We start from the raw sequence: 18,637 nt of genomic DNA, 5'->3' as shown, positions 1-18,637 counted from the left end.
TTAAAGCATCTGATTTTGAAATTAAGTCAAAGTACAAAAGTACCGTCCATCAAAATATATAAGGTAGCAAAATGAAAAGCACTCATAATTATTATGCAGAATGTCCATTACTTGCATTGGTGTGGACTGGCCTTATAAAGTACATCATTTGAGAGCGAGAACTGTTGTTATTAAGCAGGTGACACTTCCATGGGCGCAGGTGTGGAGAGCTGCCTGGTGACTGTGAGTGACCTCAAACACCTTCCTCAGACTGGTCAGTGGTCAGAGCCCCCTCGAAGGCCGACACGTGGGCGAGGAGGTCATCGAGGTATAAATTACGCAGCATTGTGAGGGACAGCCTCGTCTGTTGCCTCTGCTACAGGGTTGCCAGGAACGGAACGCTCAAATGTGGCTGGGGTGTTTTAAAGACCAAATGGCATCATTTTAAATTGCCACAGTCCTTGCCAATGGAGAAGATCTGGTGATCTTGGGACAAGCCTCGGGGCAGTCGGGGGGAGCTCTCTTTGCTAGTACCCAAAGAGGTCCAGCGAGCTGAACCAGATGCAGTGGTGGAAGAAGTAGCATACTCAAATTTTTTGTATAAAGTATCAATAACGCAATATAGAAATACTGTTACAAGTCCTGTATTCAAAATTGACTTGAGTAAAAATGGCATAAAAATGTACTTAAAATACCAAAAGTAGATCATCTGCATTATTCTGTAGGCACCCATGCAGAAGGTCCTGCAAAAAGAAAATATCTACAAGCTCACAATATTTCGCATTGCAAGGCATTGTGAGATTGTAGATTGGCCATTTTCAAATGGCCAGAATGTATGGGCTGAAGTGGTTAATGTATATTTTGTAATAACAATCCAAATCTACAAAGTAAGTAACTATAGTAGTAACTAAAGTGTTCTAATAAATGTAGTGGAGAAAGAAGTACAATATTTGTACAGTATACTTGAGTAAATCACTTACTCCAGATCCAGAACAACTCCACAATGACTCCTTACAGTGCTTACACTGTATCATGATCCAATCGCAAGATAACGTCACAGAACCTCCTAATATTAGATTAGATTGACTCAATATTTGACATGTGCTTATTTTCTGTTTTTAATTTAATTTATTATTTTTATTTGTACTATGTCTACCATTATTAATATCTTACATCCATGGAACTGGTGTAATCAGGGACCTCTTACGCATAATATAGTGACAATACTGTGATAGTTAACACTATCACAGTATTGTTACCTTCATCACTATGTCTCATGTTTATATCAACAGGTTATATTTTCTGTCTTTGTATTTATACTCTCCTACAATTGTCATTACAGACTATCATTCTATGCAAACTGAACAGACTGTACGAACACTTGGACACTTACTCTGGTGCGGGAGGGGGTTACATATGTATGTATACACTGTATGCATATAGAAAAATGGGGGGGAGGGAAATGGCACATGATTTACTGTGAACAAAAAATGAAATGGAACACTGAGTGGGGAGATGTATGGAGGAAACAAAAGTACAATAATGCTGTAAATGTTTATGTTCAACAACTGTTCAACTGTATGAATGAGTTTGCTTATCAATAAACAGAATTTTAAGAAATTAAAAAATATTTGTCATATGCTATGCTATGTTTTGTGATCAAAGGTCATGGCCAGCGATGTGGGTAGGCTCAACTATGCACACCTCTAAGCTGCCGACCAGATTGTGTGTAGTGTAAACTCAACTCAAAACTAACCTAAAAGAATAATTACCTTAAAATGCAATCAGGCTTAGAAGAACACCAGTTTGAACACCTTGATAATAGCATCCTATGCCCCCACCCTCTTTCTGTAAATATACCTTTAGCTGCTGACCTTGTACTGAAATGTATTTTATTATATATGTATGTATTGTTTGTATTATTGATGAATTGAGTACAATGGACCACAATGGAAACAAGACAAATTAATATGTGGCATGTAAACTGCATTACATGGACAATTTCAAAGTCAGGGGCACTTGGTTAAGTGCACTTTTAATAGCTATAAATGTAGCACATACTGTATAAGTTACAACTATTTGTCAGTTCAGATTCCTTCACTCTAATCAGTAATCGTTTCTCAAATATTTGCTTAAAGAACACACCCGAAGGAAAGTCCTGTTTGAACCGGAAGAACATAAAACATGGCTGAGTCAGTGCTGAACTCAAAACATGACAAGTTTTTATTTGGCAAAATGTAACTGAAGTACTGTACGTACACGTAACAGTATACTGTATGAGAAACTATGTGTTATTCTAATAAAGGCCAGACAGCACCAACTAGTCACAACTCCTTGCAACAAAACTGTTTTAAGGCCAGTCCACAACAATGCAACTTCTTGCAAAGTTGCATGTTGCAAGGAGTGGCATCGGTGTGGACTGGCCTTATAACCTCAGAGCACACCATCAGACATTTGTAGTCACAACTTGCTAGACTGTGAAATAAGAAAGGGTCCTGATGATACCAGTATGATTGTCTAATCCTGAATCACCAGGGTTTAAATTAGCGAATTCATATACTCCATACTAATTATGCCATTATTGTCAACAAATTACCGAAATCGACATTTTGGCTTAACTGTTAAGTGTAATTGAAAAGTAAAAGAAAAAGAATACATTAGAATTACAACAGTAAAGCTCCTTTAAAGGCACATTAAGAGTTTTGCAGAGGTAGCAGACAAACAGGTCAGGACCTAGATATGGTCACCTTAAATCTTAATGTATATTAAAATGCACCATTACATACAGTCATTTGCAGCAGTGTGGGATTGATAAACATTTTGGATAACGATCTTATTTGTTATAGAGATGCATGCGATTAACAATCCCAAAGAAAGTAAGGCATGTTATTCAGTGCACAAAAGCCCTTTTCAGTTCAGTGGTTAGTTATACAGCTACAGCAATACAGTAGTTTTCTGAAACATGTTCCAATGCACCCAATGAAAAATGTATGGGTTTGTGGAAAAATAAGAACAATGCTTAGCATTACACATTTTCTGAAGAAACATATTCTTGGGCAACTATGCTAATGTAAAAGAAGATTTATGTGCATTAGAAAGTAAAACGAAGATTCATGCAAAATGTCCAAAGCTCAGGTTTTGGACTTCAAATGCAAAGCAATTTTCCCTGCAACAGTGTACACCGTCACATAATCTCAGATTTGTGCTTTGATATTAACCATGCACATTAAAAGGTCCATGCAAACTTCTGAGTTTTTGAGATTTTTAGCTACGTTCTTCCGCCATTTTTCCTGAAAAACGCATCCAGTCTACAAGTCAGTTAACCCTGAAGTCCCTATTTGGGCAAATGTTCAAATAGCAGGTCTACAAGCAAGATTGCAGATTGGCCGTTTTCATTATTTGTCAAGTCTATAGGGCAGGGCTTAGGTGGTTAAAAGCACTTAACTTGAAGAATTATGCAAAAACTAAAAAGCTAAAGGGGGAAAGTAATAATTAAAGAGTTAAGCATGGCACAGTGCCTTCATCTCCTCCCAGGCTACTTTAACTTATCACAATATACTCTCAGATTTCACCTATATCAGGTGTGGGTATAAAGCAAGTAAATATAGCCACAGAATTACAAATCAAATAAAAATAAAAACCAAAATACAATTGCAAACTAAAAACATAACAGCGTGATCGCACCCTCCAATGTGCAAATTAAAGAAAAAAACTTAATTGGATAGCTCACCCCAAAAAATACTTTTTTTCTATCGATTACTCACCCCATGGATATTTCTTTGTCACATTCCAAGGGCAAATATTTTAATGACCAGTCTCCTTTATGTCTCCATAGGAAATTAGGAACCACTGCTGGTCATAACATTATTGGCTTAGGAATGCATCAAAAACAAAATAAATATTCATGAATTTGTCATGGGGTGAGTAATCGATAGAAAAAATGTTATTTTTTTGGGTGAACTATCCCTTTATGTTTCAAAAAGGAAAAAGAAATGTGGAGTGCGGAATACAGTTCAAACTGTAAATGAAATAAAGGTAACCTCTTTATTAAGAAGGTTTCCAGTCAGTTTCACGTATAGGGCTCCCAGTCGTCTAGTATTGGAGTGCTGGAGGCTGGTATTCTCCAGGAGGACGCTCCTCACTTTGGGTGAAAGGTGACTGTTGGTAGCCCTGCGGGCCACTGCTGGGGTACGGTGGATAGCTAGGTGGATATGGAGTGCTCTGGTCCTGGGCTGGGTCTGTGTAGCCAGAGTCCAAGTCACTTACACCTTGGCTGTATCCGCTGTAAGCAAAATATGTCAAAAGACCCTGTGAAAGAAGAGGAATAGAAGTTACAGAATTGTAATGACTACTATACTACTACTACTACTATTCATAACATTAATGCAATTGTGCACGTCTTTTTTTTATATATATTTTTATCCCACGATTTTGTAACCCATTTTTCATCCCCGCCATCTCTCTCCCCATTTCCTGTCAGATTACTTTCAAGCTATCAATAAAAAAACAAAAACTTGGCTGAACTGTCAAAAAAAAATCATCAGGGGAAATCGGGGCATAGATTCCTTCCATTCTAGTCCATGTCATTTTGCTAATCAAATGCTGACCACACCCGGTGCATGAGACAAGCAGTGAAGCAGCTTACCCAGGTGATGATGGAGAAGAAAGAGAAAGCTATTACAGCTTGAGCAGCATCAATTTGAACGAGTGAAGTGTCAGTGGTGTGGGACCACCGGTTGGCCAGGACACAGAAGCAGATGAACCACAGGAACGTCCAGGCTCCTACAGCCCAAGATGGGAAATTATTTTAAAAATTCTTAAATTTAAAGATTATATATTTTTCCATTTACTGAAAACTAATGGTTTTGGACATACAAGCTTCTGTCTGATGTTCAGAAGATGTTCAGAAGTGAAGTATCCTAGATAATAATAAAAAATAATATAAATAAATGTTTATTCCATGCATATAGTCCATGATTTAAATTTTCACTCTTACCTGAAAAGACCAGATCACCAGTAACAATGTATCTTCTGTCTTTGGCATTGCTGATCTGGGGGAAGTACGCATCCAATGCGATGAAGATAACGCATGCCAGGAAGGCCAGAATTCCTATTCCTACCCCATAACTGCAGGCACTATTATCCTTGTTGTACATGCAGTGGGAAACGTCCCCTGTTGATGGGTTGACGTAGCCCTCCGCCGTGATAGTTGCAAAAACCACAATGGAAAACACCTGCCGGGAGAGAGGGAATAATGCATTATACTATAATGGTGGCAAGGGCCTCTATCCAGGTTTGCATATTAACCAAAATTAAACTCTAGATATTTTGTAGGCCGGTGTCTCCCAGGTCTCTATCTTTATACTAGAGACACGCAACGCAAGGATAGAGACCTTAGAGTCCAAGGTCTCTATCCTTGCGTTGCGTGTCTCCTTTCTTCCCTCTACACCACATATTTTTGCCAAAAACAGCCGATCAACAAGCTCCCAATGCGTACGTGATGTAGATATGATATTTTCACCACATTTTCCCTATTATGTCAAGGGACGCCAGGATTCAAGTGGTAAAGGCAGTCTTTAGGCTATGCATAAAGACATGCAAAGAGAGAGAGACAGAGAGAGATTAAATTATACTATAATAGTGCCAACTGGGCCAGACTCTAGCTTTGCATCTTAAGCCTGGGGCTCGTGCATAAAGATATGCATTAAGTCAACCAGTTGTGAGATTGTGTGATGCATGTCACATGATTCACATAGCTAGAGATTACCCACTTGCTGGTTCCCCTCCCAATATCACTTGTCTTGAACATATCCGTATGCAACTGTCATCAACGTTGAAATACATATAAGAGACTTAATTTGTTTGATGAATTCTCAGCCTTCATTTCAAATCCTGTTTTCTCAACTGTTTGTAAAATAACTCACAAAAAAAGACTAATGTAAAATGTCACATCATGCGGTAGCAGGTGATACGCATCACAAGTTGTGTGTTTGTTGCAGTTTCACCATGATACATCATTCTGAGCTCATATAGATTTACACAACAAAGTGGCAGAAACGATAATGTGACTTTGGTGACACAGCACAAGTTCAAGAGCTAAAGTTAGCCTGGTTATTATGCTAAGGCTGTGCCGTTGCAACAAAAAAAAGTTACATCTTTGAACTTTCTGACAGGCAGAAATCCAGAAAACTACAAGTATTCGTCCTGGCTATAATAACAGAGATGACTAGTGTCATATTATGTGTAATAACTAGAGCTGGGACTCGATTAAAAAAATTAATCTAATTAATCAGAGACTTTGCGATTAATTAATCTAGATTAATCGCATTTTAATCGCATATCATTATTTGACCCGAGAACAGTGAGAAAGCAATTTTTTCAAATGGATTTTGGTATTATGACTTTATGAGTAAAGGAATGAATACTGTGAATACATAAACTTCAGCAACAAAACTTAGTCATATTGCCTCTGAAACCAGGCATCAGGTCGAGTGTAGGTTGCGACGTTGAAGAAGACGGAGTAACGTGAACTTCCACGCTAGCAGCAACATGTTTGGCATTGATGTGATATGTGAGGGACGATGTGCTGCGGTGATAGGCAAATTCTTTGTTGCATAACATGCATACAACTGCATTTCTGTCCACGCTTCCATCCGCTCGCTTTTTAAATCTAAATTTCCCACTAAATTTCCCAAGCTGCGCGTTCTTATTTGGGTCTGCATTCATGCTAACGTGTGCTGTTTCAGTTTGTTGTTATCGTCTAGTACTAGCGGAAGTGAATGCTCAGACAGCAATGTTGCTGCTGGGTGCGTCAGCATCTTAGGTAAGTGGAAACGTGCGCCCAGTGAGAAAAGTTCCGGTTCGGCGGTGAAAACAAAATATGCGATTAAATGCGTTAATTATTTTAACGCGTTAATTTTTCTGTAGTTAATTAATCTAAATTAATCGCAATTAGTCCCGGCCCTAGTAATAACATTAATAAACTAATGTAACTACAGCCAGTTGTGTGTGACAGCTGGCTGGCTGACATTAGCCAGCTAGCTAACAGCACAGCACACAGTAAATTTGCTTTGAAAAGGCATCATCACTCACCCAACTCAAGACGCGTAGAATTGTTTGAGGTCGTTTCACAAAACCTAGGACATCAAAGGCACCACCGGCGAATGCCGCCCCGTACGCACCGCTTTCCATTTTACTTTTTTTGCGGAAGAAATCTGTCAGTAAATTAAGTTTGCCCTAATGTCGTCTGACTGTTCTGCTTGATGTCAGTTTACTTTTGTTTTCTCTCATCATCAGTTTCCTGAAACTTTTTTTTGCCCCGCCCCTTCTTTGAACACGTCTGCAACCTGCTGCTTTGCATGTCCGATCTATAACAGATACGGAAATGGTCTGTGTGCACGCGTACTTGTGTGCGTGGAAGTTACCGAATATAGTAGGCGGCCTCTAGACCGGATCTGAGCGTTGAGAAGCAAATAGAAACCAGACGCGTGGTTACCCTAATAACACACACACACTTGTCACTTATTATAATGGTATTTCTCCTCTGTTTGTTATTAATTAGTACCTGCCTGGTGACGTTTTCTTTTAAATTGTAGCCAACTGTTTGGATAATCTGAATCGTAATTATTTGAATGAGATTGATTGAAAATGTCAAACAATTTGCAGAATGGGCACAGTGCAAGGAAAGTACAGGTCAATACAAAATCTAAAGAGGAAAAATATATCATACAGAGAGTCGAGAGAGAGGCTCTCTGAGAGCCGAATGACAAACGATATAGGCATACCGGTATGTCAATGTGAGCTTTGAAATCAGTGGCAGGTTGTCGAGGAATTGCATTGGCACCCCCTGGTGTTGTACTAGTGCACATTTTCTATTCTGGCCTGAGTCATAAAGGTACCCTGGACGTTCGATCTTGATTTCAATTCTGTTTCAGTTTCCAACGTAAACAAATATAATATAATATAGGCCTGCATTTATTATTATGGGTTTCTGCGTTAGTATCTAATCAATAAAAGTGGCAAAAAGGAACCTAATTTATTATTCCAAGTATTCTGCAGCCCTTAAACCGTCTACATTATTTGGACGCATATTCTTAACTGAATTTCTGCCAGGCAGACCACTTTATGGTAATTGACATAACTAGACCCACCTGTGCTTGCCTTAATTCAAATGGAGGGGGTAAGTTCAGACAGTTCTTTTACCTTTTAAAATTTATACTTTTTTCTTTTTGGACACAGAGCACTCTTACATTTCTGATATGAATAACTATGATAAGGGTCTGAGAGGAGGGCTTTAATAGGACTATGGGTATGGACTGCATGGGGTGGGCTATTCATATCACTATGCAAGGTTTCCTGTGACAGGAAAGTAGCATCATTTTGATTGTGATAGTGTTGACCATTGTCTTCATTTTGGGTAACATGTAGTGAAGAGGCTGTTGAGAAAGCAAATACTTCAGTGACAGTGACTTTAACCAGGACCATGGCATGCAACATTGACTTCAATCTTGAGAGTTGTGATGTTGAATATGAGTAAGTAGAATTTTTGTATTTCTGCTGGAACCTTCCTAATGCCATTTGTATTGTCTCTCATCTCGGAGTGATTCTTATTTGTACTTCAACTTTGATATTGAAGCATGTAGGCCTACAGTGAAACACGACATAGGCCTAGCATAAGTTCTGCCAACACTATTAACTATGTATTTTTATATTTTAAGACACATACTGTATGGCTTGTTCATTGAAAGGGCCATATTAATGCCATAAAATGATTAAGAACATACAGTATGCTTCGTAGCAGGTAGGCTACTTTTAGTGCTTGGAAGTCGATCTGTATTGTTTATTGTCTCCTCCTTGTAGCTGTTTTACTTGGAAACATTCCAGTTGTACTGGGAAAGAGAGATCCTAAAATTTTAGATTCTCGTAGAGGTTTTCAGAATCGAAAAAACCCTCTACGAGAATCAAAAATTTTGGGCTAGGAAAGAGACACATTCATTTCAGTGGAGAGTGCGATTCTCATAAACTCAATACATTTCTAAATAGCCTACATTATATTTAACATATGAAAATGCAGGGAAAACAATTAACTCAAACGTGCTAAAATGTACAGGAGTTTCTGATCTGTATTCTGTACTGGTTGCCCATCACATAGGAACTTGGATGAGCAAGGCCGGGACTCGCTTTGTCACCTCATCAGACAGCCCTGCCGTCTCACAATTGACAGCAGTCCTGAAACCCTGGAAATGGAGGATTTTACTGAAAGCAGAGGTATTATAAATTAGAAGATTGTACTTGTATCTCTTGGAAAGAGCCGCCATTGATCTGAAAACAGTGCTTCTTAGTCTCAATATTATTATATTAATTACATGTTTCCCCAGATGGACAATCCTTCCAAACCCAGTGGTCATCTGCCACCCTGAAGGTACTATCCTCGATGCCCAGTCGTAATGCTGGTGAGCTAACACTCTCATAGGCTGCACAAGTTCGTCAAGCCTTGTAATGCACACACAAATACATACATGTACATTTTATTATCCAGAGCAACTTAACAAAGTGCAAGGTCAGAGTGAATGGTATGAACTTTAATCAACCCACAGGGTAAGTGGTCAATTCCAGGGTGTCACTATTGTGAATATTCATTGATAGTTTTTGTTTTCTGTGAGAGATGATAAAAAGATGAATTATCAGAAGATTCTTGGCTTTTACAGATTTCCAATTTAATCTGAGTCATACTGACCGTAACCTTCATCACCCCTGCACAGTGTACGGTACGCTCCTTCCAGAGTGTTACAGACGTTCCTCTGGCCTACGCAGACGGCAGACCCCCTGCCAAGACTTCTCTCAGTCCTCCTTGCGGGTGACCGACCAAACTGATGGTGTTCTGGCGGATTCTGAGGAACTCAGCCCAGAGGGTGGGCATCAATCCAAAATCCACACCCACTGCCCTGCTTGTCACCCGCATTGTTTTACACAATACTAGGATATACCTGTTTCTTCCCTGTCCCAGTCTGCCCACTGGGAGTCAGTGTTGGCTCCATTATTGATTGATTGATTGAAATATTTATTAACAGTAAGTTTAGTGACCAGTAATCCTGGTCACTAAACTGCCTCCCCCTGGCCAGCCGGGGCGCCTGATGGAGGGGAAAGGAACTGGTTGGAATACGTCCAACCAGGGAAACTCCCCCCTGTCAGGTGTAAAGGAGCAACTTGGACACTCAGGCATGAAGGAAGCATGAGTTCAAGTCCGTTGCTCTCCCCTTGTCCCCCATATATGGGGACTAGGTTGGTGGAGGGTGTGTAGAGCCCAGGATCACATTAGATGATTGACACAGGGGTGAAAAATGGGTTACAAAATCGTGGGATAAAAAATATATTAAAAAAAAAAGAAATATTTATTAACAGTTTGCAGAATTACAGTACAATTCAAGCACAACTCAATACAAAGACTGTTAACTGTGAGTGGACGACCCAATAAAGCATTACACTTGTTTACAAGATAAATTGTAATTTAATTTGAAGGAGTCAAGGGATTCGCTGGAATTAGCTGTCCTCTGCTCTGAGCTAATTAACATCACCAGGTAGTCGATCATTTGATCATTTGTTGTTGCAGAAAACAAAAGTGAACAGTTGGTGTCCACCCTCCAGAGGTCAGCAGTGGGCGATCGTGCACGCATGCTGCGAGCCATGCCGCTTAGCATGGCAGAAAAGAAGGCGCTAAGGTACTGGAAACACGGATCAAGTGCTTAAAGGCTGATCAAGTGCCAAAAGGCATAAAGAAACAAAATTAGTTATTGATAGATTTAAGAGCATTTACTGTAACTCACTTTTGATTTCACAGGAGACTGGCGTTCAGTGATACCCAAACCTCTCTCATAAACAGAGATGTTCCGTGCTACAGTCGTCTCAAGGTGTATATTGTCAGGGTGAGTGTGACAAAAATGACAGTACTGTACCTGTACTGTACTCCTGTTATTAGTTTTGTGTGTGTGATATGCACGTCTGCCTTGTTTTTGTCTATACACAGGCTTGGCAACACTGCTGGTTTCGTTGTCTGCCTTTCCTGGGCTTGCTGCAGTTGTGGCAGGCTCCGCTTAAGAAACTCGGTGGGCGTTTTGGGACTGGCGTCGTTTCCTACTTCATCTTCCTCAGGACCATCCTGCTCTACAACGTCTTCCTCCTTGTGGTCAGCGGCCTGTTCCTGGTCATTCCTCAAGCCATCCACCCTCCTCCATCTGGCTCCAGTGGCTACACATTCACTGGCCTCGAGATCCTAACGGGCACAGTAAGCTGGAAAGACAGAAACGCCATGGTTGATCTTGTTCCCTGCAACACAAGAATGATCTGGAAGTGTAGAGTTTCAATACATGTGCCAATTCCACTTCAGTGTCACCGTTTCTTGAACCATAAAAACATCCACCTGTGTAGATCCAGTTAAATAATCTGTATTTTGCTTGTGTCCTCCTATCAGGGCTACCTCTCTCAGAGTGTGATGTTCTATGGTTACTACACCAATACAAATAAGAGTTGTAGACCTGCTGACTTCACCCCTGATGATACTGGCGAAGACTCTGAGCAGCCTGTTTGTGACGCTATCATTGGTGCCCATTTGATGCCATACAACATTCCCTTAGCCTATTTCTTCACCATTTGCATCGCTTTCTTCATCACCTGCATCATACTTGTCTACAGGTTTAATATCCACCCCATTCTTTCATTCTGAGATAAAGAGTGCATCTTTTTTGTGTGTGTTCATCTTCAGTGTTTCTTTCTATTGTGTGAGTCATCATATTTTCATTATTGCACCTCAGCATAGCCAAGTCCTTTGGGAGAAGTTCCTGCGTGTACGGCTCTCATGGGAATCTTGCTCTAAAGGTGTTCTGCTCCTGGGACTTTAAAGTCAGCAAGAAGGGCTCTGTTCAACTGCAGTCTGAGAACATCAGCACCCAGCTGAAGGTACACACACACACACACACACACACACACACACACACACACACACACACACACACACACACACACACACACAAACACAGGCATTCCAGTGTTTGCTCACAAATGATGTGATCTCATGGACGCTCGCTGTCCAGAATGTCACATGATTTTCTCTGTTTATAATCACTTTCATGCATTCTCAAGCTTTATGATTGTGTTTTTTCATCATGCATACTATTTTCTTGCTTCTTGCAAACATTTCTTTCAAAATTTGAATATAGAACATTCTTTGACCATTCTCCCCAGTGGAGACCTGTGCAGAAAGCCTACTTTATCTTCACACTACATGAGCAGCATACGTTGAGTTCTTTTGCATAGTCACATTTCAATGGCAATAACAATTAGTCACACAAACTGACGGAAGTATGAAACCTGAGATAAGGTATAAACAGGAAGTTAAACGCCTGTGCGGTGCATGGCCCTGAGAGATGAGATGAAAGATGTATGGATTTTAGAGCAATTTCTTGAGCAGTTGCTCAATATTCCACACAGTCCCTCATACACAGTAAAATATTCAGGGTCATTTTCATTATTTTTTACACAAGAGTTACATTTAACAATTAAGGATGTGACATGTAGAAATAATTTAATCGATTAAAACCAAAAAAGCATCTGTAATTTTACATTTTAGCATTGGCAATTACACTGTGAGCTTGTTTTTTTTAAACAAGTGTGAGAACTACTGATTTAGAAGGCATTTGTCGAATCTATCTGCCTCAGCCAGGTTTTGATGGGTTAAACTGCTGTGCTGTTGTTGCCACCACCATGACATCATCATAAATGCATTTCCTGTGTCTTCTGTTTGCAGGAGCTTCTGTCTGATTTGATCTGTGGTGATGAGCAAAACGGTTGGGAGCAACGACTGTGGCACGTGACTGTGTACCTGTTTACATGGGCCGTCTGTCTGTCCAGCATATTCCTGGGGATCCTGGTGATCTACTTTCTTGCAGACCACCTGGTGTGTGTGTGTGTGTGTGTGTGTGTGTGTGTGTGTGTGTGTGTGTGTGTGTGTGTGTGTGTGTGTGTGTGTCTGAAGGTGGGGTGGGTGGGCCCTCGACCTCGACTGAGCAAGTTAAGGTTATTAATACATGCAGGCCAATGCCTGTTGTAAACGTGTGCCCCGCTCTCGGTTATGCCTACATGTATCTTGGAGGCCAGTCTGACATATATTGATGACATCAGGCCACTCCATGGAGTGCTGTTTGAACAAAATTAATGGGTCATCTGAAGATTTGGGTTCCTTAAAATAAATCTTGTCTGGCCCACTTAATACAAGAAGAAGGGGGGAAAAACTATTAAAAAATCCATATGGTATAAATTATGCTTATATTAATTGGCATGACAATCATGGATTAATTGGTATTTTCTCTGTCCTCTCTGTGGCTCTCATTTCCCCTCACAGCACGAGCAGAAGACGGTGGCTGTGGAAGGGACATTTTTGGTCCTGGCTTCTGTGGTATCAGGCATTAACCTGTTGCTCCCTGGCATCTTCAATCTGGCATCTCGCATGGAAAGCTATAACTCACCCAGTGTACGAGTCTATGTCTCCATCTTCAGGTGAGGAGAGGAACTACAACAAGATATGATCTGAGATCTGTATTGTCATTTTGAATGGCTTTATTGGCACCCACCAAGATTGCCAATTGTAATCATTCCAAAGTGACACTTTCTGAAATCTGAGTGGAATGCACAAACTTTATGAATTAAGCAGGGTGTCAAGGTTCAAGGAGTTTTTACTGTAATTCCATACAAATACAGGTACAGAACGTATTGTTAAGTGTGTTCTTGCTTACTGTAAGTCGCTATGGATACTTAAAATGCCTTCAATTGTAATTGATTGCCTAAGTCCCGTGGTGGGAGTTCTGGTCTGGTTTTGGTGAATATTAAGTAGTTCCGGGCATTTGGTGGGGATCACTGGGGGCCATATTAAAAATATATGAATCCACAACAATAGCATCATTTGTATTGTTTACTATTTCTACCATATAGTGCAACTTTCTTTCAACTTTGACCCCTCTGTCACATGGAACTATGGGTTTGTGCTGCTACTGGCATGGTGATACTGGATACAGACATACAAATTACGCTAGTTTTGTGGATTATTTTATTTTTAATGCGTGGCCCCCAGACCCCCACCAAATGACTGGAATTACTTAATATTCACCAAAACAAGACCAAAGCTCCCACCACTCAGGGAATCAATTAATATCTTTCAACTACTATATTAATTAAGTATTTCCTACAGCTTTCCAACAGCCAAAAATCTGAACTAACCCTTTAATAGGCTACTATACAGCCTCCTGACCAAAGGGAGGGGGTCAAACAAACACACTCACATTATAGCTCTGTTGTTGTTCTACTGTATTTCCCATGAAACGACCTCATAACGCCCTTTTCAGTGATGATGGCTGATCTGTAAAGTGTCAATTGGAAACATTTCTGGCATTCTTCTCAGTGTCAGTGATGTGTGACAGCTAGGACTCTTTTTGGTTTCTTTGAAAACAGGAACCTGCTGTTAAAGGTTGGTGTCATTGGCATCCTGTGCTACCATTGGCTGTGGAGGATTGCTGCAGAACCAGTTAGCCATGGTCTCCAGGTACTGGCTGGTCAACAATTATGGTCAAAATTATTTAGAGCCCCAGCTTTAATTCTAAACAAAAATAGATTTATTAAGGATATTCTGTGTATTAATGCTTATAATGCAGTCAGTGTGAAATATATATTCATTGATCAGTCACTCGTGGGTCTATACTGTACTTGGGCCCCATCCGTCTTTCCCTCTGCACCAAACTTCTTTGCTGAAAATAGCCGAGAAACATGTTGTGAGCATGTACATCGGCTATTTTCACTGAATTCTCACCCCCAGAATAGGGACGCTGGGGTTCATGTGGTTAATGTGTCATGGTCATCATAGGGACGCTAGGGTTCATGTGGTTAATGTGTCATGGATGGTCATCATCAATCTCCTTTCATTCAGTGTTGGGAGAGTTTTGTTGGACAGGAACTCTATCGCTTCCTTCTGATGGACTTCGTCATGACGGTGCTCTACATGGTGTTTGGAGAGTTCCTGTGGAGGCAAGTAGAGTCAAATATCTGAAGCCCAACTGAAGTTGACGTTAAACTTTTTTTTTTAGTTTAGACAAAGCAATGTGTGGGTCCATAATTATCAGAAACGGGTGCTTCTTAGAGAGGGTCAAAACATTTGTTCCTTCCATTTTTTTGTTAGGCTGACATCCAAGTGAGAGAATCAGGTGAACTTAAGAAGAACGCAAGGCACTCACTCTGTTCAGTGAAGTTAAAAAAACTTTATTAGGTCCTGGCTTGGCAAAGTTTGAAAAACGCTGGTGACCAACGCATTTTGTCTTCGTCAGTGACCCTGATGATGGCTCCTGATGCAAAACATGTTGTTCACCTGCATTTTTTTGAGGGGCGCTATCCCCTCCTATATGTCCAGCTTTGAGGGTGCGTGTAAATACAAACATTATCCTCCTAACACAAACATTAAATGCCATTGATAATGAATGTCCAGTTTTATGTCATTGTCCCAACACAAACATTAAATGCCATTGATAATGAATGGCCAGTTTTGAGTGCACAAACATTGCGTAAACACAAACATTGAAGACGAAGGTGAGGACGCAATTTCGAATTGGCCAGAATTTAGTATTTTTTATTTGTATACCTAAACTTTTTTGTTTGCTTACACATGCTAACTTTTTCTCCCCAAGGCTAATTGCCAAAAGAGTGTTTAAAAGCAGGAAACCAGTTTTTGACATCGCTCGCCATATTCAGGAGCTGATCTATGGGCAAACGCTCACTTGGTAATTATTACACACATCTTTAGTCCTATATACGTGTGGAATTTATAATCTAAGCATCAAAGTGAAACTCTATATTCTGTCATTGCTAGGCTAGGTGTGCTGTTTTCTCCATTGCTTCCTGTCGTCCAGATCATCAAACTTCTGGTGTTGTTTTACATGAAAAAGGTTGGTGGGTCGGTGCGTACAACTACAACTGCAATGGAATTCAGAGCTAGAGCCTAACCAATGCCAGATTTGGGTCCGATCCCGATTTTGGAGAGTCTCAGAACAAATTTCCAATGTTCTGACTGATATTCTTCTATCAAAATGTTTCCATTTTAGAAAATGTAATGTATAAGCAAACAAATTCAATTAAACAAAACCTTTTGATGGTTATAAAAAAAAAAAAACGTAACTGTAGTTAATAAATCTGCCTATAATGAGCTTATAGATCTTTCTATATACAGTAATGACATGGCCAAAATAGGGAGGCCATGTTGAACAGCACGTTAATAAAAGAGCTCCATAATTGCCAATACCAATGTCATCAAAAAGGTCGAATAATAGCCAATATCAGTCATATCACGTCTAGTTCTATTCAGAAGAACGCTGCATGTCTACAATGGGGAAAAACATATGCAGTTTCTCTTTGTGTGGTCCTTCCTTCAGACCAGTCTGGTGCTAAACTATCAGCCATCCAGAAAGCCATGGCGGTCTAGTGAAATGGCCACCGTCTTCACGTCCATGTTGTGTTTCCCCTCCTTCCTGGGTGCCGCCGTGTCTGTCACATACACCATGTGGTCGTGAGTGTTGTAATCTTTGTGCATCACGTCACGCATTTCTTTGAAACTCCCCCACTTATTTGCACATGCAAATAAATGCTCATTATAGAGGCATGCATAGATTCCACAGGCTCACAACATGCTCCAAACATAGTAACCTGACAGCATTGCAATTATAATTGTAAATTGTCTTGTTCTTTGTGTTTTGTATATGTTCTGCATACTTGGCTGCTGTGTCGCAAGACAAATTTCAGTGTGAACTGACAATAAAGTACTATATCATTATCATATCTTATCATACTGTCAAATCCTATGTGTTAATGAAAGTCTGAGAGTGTAGAAATGGGTACAATTGCTACACTCTTAAGAGTTACAATAGCACTTAGTCAGGAATGAATTTGAGCATCTTCTCTGTGTTATTTACAGGATTAAGCCGTCATCTGGCTGTGGCCCTTTTAGGAACCTTACCTCCATGTTTCAGCCAGGGAAACGGTGGGCTCAGGATCTTGAGAACACCAGCCCTAACCTGGCCTGGCTGAACTGGATCTACACCTTTCTATTGGAACACCCAGTATTCATATTTCTGACTGCTGGGGTCTTTCTGTGAGTTGAGTATTAACTATACATTTGGAAGTGACTGTGGGGGGGGGGGGGTCGGGTTCCTCTGAGCCTATAACCCAGAGGAAACCTTTATGACCAAGGTCATTAAATACCAACCACTTCTACAGTACATATAATCTCAGAGTTTTTGGCAGCCTAGGGCATACCCACAGAATGGTTGTTAGAGGGTTCCAACAACTTGGAATGCCCAAAAAGGCTGGAAAAGTATTGTGGTGTCTCGCTATAATTGGCAGCTGTCATATGGCGGAGACGATGTTACCCATAGAGTACTGAGTGACATGCCTATTGTACCATGAAAACACAGGCCGTGTGTGTGTGGGTGCTCACGCGTCACATTACTTGAGGACCGTCTGACTGATGTAACTTTCCGTCTGTTATCGGCGAACACCTGAGGGTGTGTTGTGGAACGTCGGTCGGACCATCGGTTGTACAGAACCGAAATTCCAAAATATGTATCTCAGAGTCCCTTTCTTGCCCATACTGTATATGGAGATTTTGGTTTGTGTCCCATTTATGTATGGAGATCCCTGATGTCAACAACATGTCATCACAGTACTAAGGTCATTATACTGTAGACTGGCCTCCAAATGCTATGATTCTTTCCTTCCTGTAATAAGTCATCTAGAGTAAAATGGACTGTGCAATTTCTCCTGTCTCAGGCTACATCTTTGTATGTAACTGACTCATGCCCTCCACATTTATTTCTTCAGACTGGTGATTTTCATATATGCTCAAATTATCGATGGCCAGAAGAGAATCGCCTGCGTTTTAAAACAACTAATTGAGAATGTGAGTATAATTAATCACTATACCGATATTCCCTTTTTTTACACATTTTGGTGTGCACTGTGCAGCAATAATACATCAGATTGTGTTTGTGTTAAATAATGTGCAGGAGGGCAAGGACAAAAGGTTCCTCATTACAAAACTCCAGGCCGTTTATGAGGAAAGGAACCTGGCCTCCTCTTCTAGATTATAACCATGACTAGGTTGGTATATCTGATCCATCCCTTCTGTTGGAGTTGACACATAAAGGCCTTTTCAGACTGGGAGCGTGTGATGCAGACGTTGTCGCCTGGATCAACGGCAGGTCTGCTCCAGGTCTGCTCATGAGGGAAGCGACTCGCGATGCGCAAAAAAAAAAGAAAAGCTCAACACAATCCAGGTCTAGTCAGTCGCGGGCGTGTGCATTGCACGAAATGAGCCACACGAGCGACGATTTCACAGGACGCTTGCATTGGCGCCCCTCAATTTCTCTGCACATCCAAAATAAATGCACGCCTCTCATTGAAAATGTATTACTAGCCGCTCCCCGTCTGAAAAGACCTTAACTCTGTTGCGTGAGAAAATATACAATAAGATTGTGCTTTATTTAAAGGACTTATAACATAAAATTCAACTTTTTTTTTAATTTCTTTGTGGTTTTGGGACTTCCATATGTGTTTTCTATCTCCAAAAATAACC

General features: G+C 40.4%; 2 protein-coding genes across 2 annotated transcripts; one reads left to right on the top strand and one right to left on the bottom strand.

Moving 5' to 3' along the window:
• Positions 1–1,565: 1,565 nt before the first annotated feature.
• Positions 1,566–7,265, bottom strand: syngr2a (synaptogyrin 2a). The gene is made up of 4 exons (XM_080777127.1): positions 7,072–7,265; positions 4,976–5,213; positions 4,625–4,761; positions 1,566–4,287 (listed from the first exon to the last, which is right to left on the bottom strand). Exons 1-4 carry the CDS (start codon positions 7,168–7,170, stop codon positions 4,072–4,074), a joined length of 690 nt encoding a protein of 229 aa, XP_080633253.1. The 5' UTR covers positions 7,171–7,265; the 3' UTR covers positions 1,566–4,071.
• Positions 7,266–9,412: 2,147 nt separating this feature from the next.
• On the top strand, positions 9,413–18,152 carry tmc6a (transmembrane channel-like 6a; the record flags this gene model as incomplete). Its single annotated transcript, XM_080775113.1, has 17 exons — positions 9,413–9,431; positions 9,741–9,890; positions 10,589–10,697; positions 10,877–10,901; positions 11,003–11,260; positions 11,447–11,667; positions 11,787–11,931; positions 12,779–12,928; positions 13,373–13,527; positions 14,476–14,566; positions 14,948–15,045; positions 15,699–15,791; positions 15,881–15,956; positions 16,440–16,573; positions 16,979–17,155; positions 17,884–17,962; positions 18,069–18,152. The coding sequence occupies 17 exons, from the start codon at positions 9,413–9,415 to the stop codon at positions 18,150–18,152; spliced, it is 2,064 nt and encodes a 687-aa protein (XP_080631239.1).
• Positions 18,153–18,637: the final 485 nt, after the last annotated feature.

This window comes from Protomyctophum bolini, assembly GCF_963924005.1.
Source record: "Protomyctophum bolini genome assembly, chromosome: 11".
NCBI classification, from domain to species: Eukaryota; Metazoa; Chordata; class Actinopteri; order Myctophiformes; family Myctophidae; genus Protomyctophum; species Protomyctophum bolini.
Note: the sequence above shows the minus strand (reverse complement) of the source record. Positions and strands in the feature narration are given on the sequence as shown.

Bases quoted from the DNA above. Each gene is read 5' to 3' on its own strand.
- syngr2a (XM_080777127.1), bottom strand. From the start codon at position 7,170: ATGGAAAGCGGTGCGTACGGGGCGGCATTCGCCGGTGGTGCCTTTGAT. The intron at 4,762-4,975 runs GTAAGAGTGAAA...CTTGGGCTGTAG, and splicing joins TGGTGATCTGGTCTTTTCAG to GAGCCTGGACGTTCCTGTGG. The intron at 4,288-4,624 runs GTAAGCTGCTTC...CTTCTTTCACAG, and splicing joins TCTTCTCCATCATCACCTGG to GGTCTTTTGACATATTTTGC.